Genomic DNA, 4,732 nt, shown 5'->3' with positions numbered 1-4,732 from the left:
TGCACTCCCACCGGGCTTGCAGGTCCACCGCCGGGCCCCTCATGGGGCTCGGCAGTAGAGCTGCAAGGCCGGCAGCAGCGGCCGGGACCATTGGGGGTGGGGTCTTATGACACACTCCCGGTGATGTCAGGGGGTGTGGCCTTATGACACACTTCCGGTGATGTCAGGGGGTGTGGCATATGCTAATGAGTTATGCTAATGAGTTCCCCTAGCTCTTTTTCTACGAAATGACCCCTGGTCTACATACTCCAGAAAAATCACTGTGTTCCATACATGTGAGGAAACTAGGATCTTGAGAGGAGGGGTTGTAAATTAAAGTTGAGATTTTAACTTATATATACTTTTTTTTGTCATTCAAGTCACAGCTGATTGATGGCAACCCTGTGGAGTTTTCAAAGCAAGAGACGTTCAGTGGTGGCTTGAAGTTGCCTGCCTCTGTGTCACGCCCCTGGTATTCCTTAGTAGTCTCCCATCCAAATACTAGCTAGGGCCCAACCCTGCTTAGCTTCTGAGATCTGAGGAGAGTGGGCTAGTCTGGGGTATATATACATACCAGAAGGGGGGGAATTCCTACCTGGGCTTGACATCACACTTTCTAGCACGACTGATCTCTGCAAAATTTGTTTTCTAATGTCAGATGAAGACACATATGTAGCAAATAAGATGACGTTATTTGCAGTGGTAGCACAAAATTTGTACAGTCAAATTATATGTTGGTTTGCACAATCAGCTGTCACAAAGAGGCCTTGGAGGTTTACAACAAACCTGTGCATAATAAAGTGTTTTTGCCCCACTCCCCACGGGTGGCCAGGAGGGACCTGGCAACCCTCCCTCTCTCACCTTTCAGAGTAACCCACCAGGTTAAACAAATAAACTGCACTAATAGACACAGACCAAATTCCACATAGAATCAGAGAAGATGAACGAGTGTGCCTGTAGTCAGCCTTAGGCCATCTCCCAAAAGGAAATCTTTGTTTAGACTCAGGGCTATTTTGGGGCAGGAACGCACAGGAACAGAGTTCCGGCTGGCTCCCGAGTTGGCCACGCCCAGCAGGAACTCATTAGTATAACAGGCCACACCCAACAGCAGAAACTCATTAGGATTGGCTACATTAGGGGTGTGTGGCCTAACATGCAAAGGAGTTCCTGCTACAAAAAAAGGCCCTGTGTTTTGACAACAAACAAGTTAAACAGAATAAGAAGCAAAAGGTGGGTGTGGCTGGATGACCACACTTCTAGTAATATGGGGGTGCATCCTAATGTGCTAATGAGCTGTGCGGTCAGGGGTGTGGCCTAATATGCTAATACATTTCTGGTGTTGGGTGTGGCCTATTATGCTAATGAGTTCCTGCTGGGCTTTTTCTACAAAAAGAGCCCTGCTTGGACTTAAGCATCAAAGAGGTCCAGACTCATTCCTTCCCTTGCGTTTACCTTCATGAGTTGCTCCAGTGTGCTTCCACATGCCCCAAGCTTGGTCATGGCAAAGGCTGTGGAGATGCTGAGAGGGGACATAAATATGTTCTCATTGTCGTTCTTTGAGTCCGCCAGGCTCTTGTAGAAGAGAGTGGCAAAGCGGGAATTGGCCCTGGATAGCTCCCAGACACGAGGGTTGGTAAAGTCGGGGATTTTCTCCTCCTCAGGCCCTTCACTCACACCTTCTTGGGGTGTCTTGTCTGGGTTACGGTAGATACATATTGGGTTTACTGGGATATCTCGTGGCTTGGCAGTGCAGATATCGTCCACTAGGCGGTGCTGGGAAGCTACAGCAGTCCAGATGCAGACAAACAGAAACAACAGCAGATGCATCTTCCTGCAATCAGATTAAAAAAACAAAAAGGTGGCAGGGGAGGAAGTAATAAGAGACGATGCCACTTTCTTGCGCAAAAAGATTAATTCAGAAAGTATACAGTCAAACCAGCCAAACAAAATGCATCTTAATGGGTACACAGAGAAGTCTCTGGTCAGCTGCTGGTTCTCGTGGTGGGTGAAAAGAGAGGTTGCCAGGTCCCTCCTGGCCACCAGTGGGGGTGGGGGTAGAGTTGCAAGCTCCAGGTTGGGGAGCTCCTGGAGCTTTGGGGATGGAACCGGGGGAGGACAGGGACCTCAGTGGGTCACAGTGCCACAGAGTCCACCCTCCATTTTCTCAAGGGGAACCGATCTTTGTAGTCTGGAGATGAGCTGTAATTCTGGGGGATCCCCAGGTCCCACCTGGAGGCTGGCCTCCCTAGAAAGAGGATTTGGGGTAGTGCTCCAGCTCTTAGTGCCTAAAACAGGGGTCCCCGGTCTCATCAAGCCTGCTGGGCAGTTTTGGAATTTGGATAAAGTAGACAGGGCACCATTACTGCATGCCAGTATTTGGTGCTTCCCTTATTTCTAGGCTGAGGGTCACACTGGGGAAATTAACCTTTGCTTGACCTGTTTGGAGCTGAAGGAGAGGGTACACAAGTAATGGGGGCCAGCTCATCCTAAGAGAAAATAGTACATTTGGACAAAGGCTGTGTGCTGCCACTTCTTTTGCTGCCAGCCGGACTAGGGTTGCCAGCTCTGGGGTGGGGGAGAAATACCTGGAGATTTCGGGGGTGGAGTCTGGGGAGGGCAGGGTTTAGGGGTGGCAGGGAGCTCAGCAGGGCATAATGCCACAGAGTCCACCCTCCAAAGTAGCCATTTTCTACAGGGGAACCAATCTTGGTCATCAGGAGATCAGTTGTAATAGCAACCCTAAGCCCACATGCATACACAATCTAGAACTCATTCAGCACATATTTACACGCATTGTAGAGTTTTTCAGCATTACTTATTCAAATTTTGTGACTTTCTAGCATTCTCATTCTTCATCTCCCTCCCTGGGATCTCTAAAAAATTCCCCAGGGCTTTCCAGAAACCAGTAAAATCCATTAGTCTCTGTGGGCTATTGGTCTTGACATGAGAGAGAAAAGTTCTAAGTTATAAATGGATGTTAGAGGGTAATGAATTAGAATAAACCAAGTCCTTTAAATACCTAGGGGTAACATTTGACACCCATCTAACTTGGAAACCCCAATGCAAGGCTGCAATGGCATCAGTGGCTCACTCTAGTGCAGCAATACAGCATTTTTTTTCCTATAGGAAAGGTGGACAGTATCTTTCTTCAGCAATTACAGCTTTCAGTGCTAAAGTACTATCTCAGTTGCTATATGGTGCAGCAGTCCATAAGTTAAATAAGACTATAGATCATCGGCCAGCCATTAATACAATTTCTGCATCAGATCTGCGGGATACCCTTAGATTGGAACTTGGTCAGTATTCTGTTGAAGCTAGAGCCTGGATATTGGCATTAAATCTGAAATGCAAAATACTGTTTTTGGAGTATAAGAGCTTATTATATTATATGAAATCAGATAACTGTTCAATTTACTGTAATCAAGCTATAGCATAAAAATGGAATATTTTGGGGTGTCCAGAGAATGTAATTTTAGCGTTAGGATGTCCTTTGGCTCATAAGACTATTAAAAAGTTGATTATGGAGATTGATAATGATAGTACCATCTGCAGAGCTAGACTTGTTTGTTCTTCCTCTCTATATGGGTAGCCCATGGCTCTTCACAATATCAAAATATCTGTTGAGTTTCACAATTCCAAGATATAGACGAGCAATTGCACTCGCAAGATTAAATGTGCTACCATCTGCAATTTCTAAAGGACGTACGTTAGGGATACCATTCACAAACAGATATTGTGTTTGTGGCTTAGGCGAGATAGAAACTGTGACCCATGTTCTTTTCAAATGTCCATGGTATAATGAGGCTAGAGAGAAATGGATTAAACCCCTTATGCAACAGTGGAATGATTCTTCTCCAGATATTTTAGTTAGTTACTAACTTTTTAATAGATTATAGATTAGATAAAAAGTGGGGACCAACAAGAAACCTTGTGGGAGCAGCTATCCCATCCCCCCCCCCTTCTGCTTCTTCCCTTCTCCCCCTACTTTCTCCTTCCTGCCAACCCTTTTCTTACGCTCTCTCTCTCCCCTCCATGCCTGCCGCTCCCTTTCTGCCCCCACCCTATCACTCCTTCTGCCCCTGTCACTCTCCCAGCCTCCCGGCCTCTGAGATAGGGGCTTGCGAGGAGGGTGGGGTAAAAATGCTAATAAATAAATAAAAGGTTCATCTGGAAGTATGTGACTGATCCAAAATCACCCAGTGAGCTTCCACAGAAAGATGAGGATTTACATATGGGTCTCGCAAACCCTACTCAGATGCTCTGGTCATTATACTACACTGACTTTCATAGGGTGGCTGCTGTTGAACAGTAGCAAGCAGCCAGGCCTAGTTGAATCATGGCATTGTACCATACTGAGGCCCCTCCCCTCCACAAACCCCACCCTCTCCTGGATCCACCCCCAAAGTCTCCAGGTATTTTCCAACCCAGACCTGGCAACCCTACTGAGGTCTCTCCCCTCCCCAGACTCTGCACTCCTCAGACTTCACCACAGAATTCCAGGAATTTCCAGAACTGGAGTGGGCAATCCTAGTCTAGGCTTCCCAAGTCCCCCCGGGGGGCGGGGAAACCCCTGCCCCAGAGGCCCGTTCCCTGCCGCCGCCGGATCGGGCCCCAGGGGGAACTCCACCCCGACGTGCGCATCACCCGGAAGTGACGCAACCACGCCGGGCACGCTGGGGGCGGGGCCACGGCAATCTGAGGGAAAACTCTATGGTTTTCCCTCGTATGGCCATGGCCCCACCCCCAGCGTGCC

The 4,732-nt window shown here is 47.9% G+C and overlaps 1 protein-coding gene across 1 annotated transcript in view; it reads right to left on the bottom strand.

Moving 5' to 3' along the window:
- Nucleotides 1-1,806, bottom strand: part of SERPINC1 (serpin peptidase inhibitor, clade C (antithrombin), member 1) — a 10,271-nt gene extending 8,465 nt beyond the window's left edge. Inside the window, exon 1 of the mRNA XM_015408724.1 lies at nt 1,432-1,806. Coding sequence (XP_015264210.1) covers nt 1,432-1,806 — 375 coding nt within the window. The remainder of the gene's footprint in view (nt 1-1,431) is intronic.
- Nucleotides 1,807-4,732: the final 2,926 nt, after the last annotated feature.

The sequence above is a fragment of the Gekko japonicus genome, unplaced genomic scaffold, assembly GCF_001447785.1.
Source record: "Gekko japonicus isolate JY-2015 unplaced genomic scaffold, Gekko_japonicus_V1.1 scaffold2311, whole genome shotgun sequence".
Taxonomy (NCBI): domain Eukaryota; kingdom Metazoa; phylum Chordata; class Lepidosauria; order Squamata; family Gekkonidae; genus Gekko; species Gekko japonicus.
This window is presented reverse-complemented; position numbering and strand designations above follow the sequence as displayed.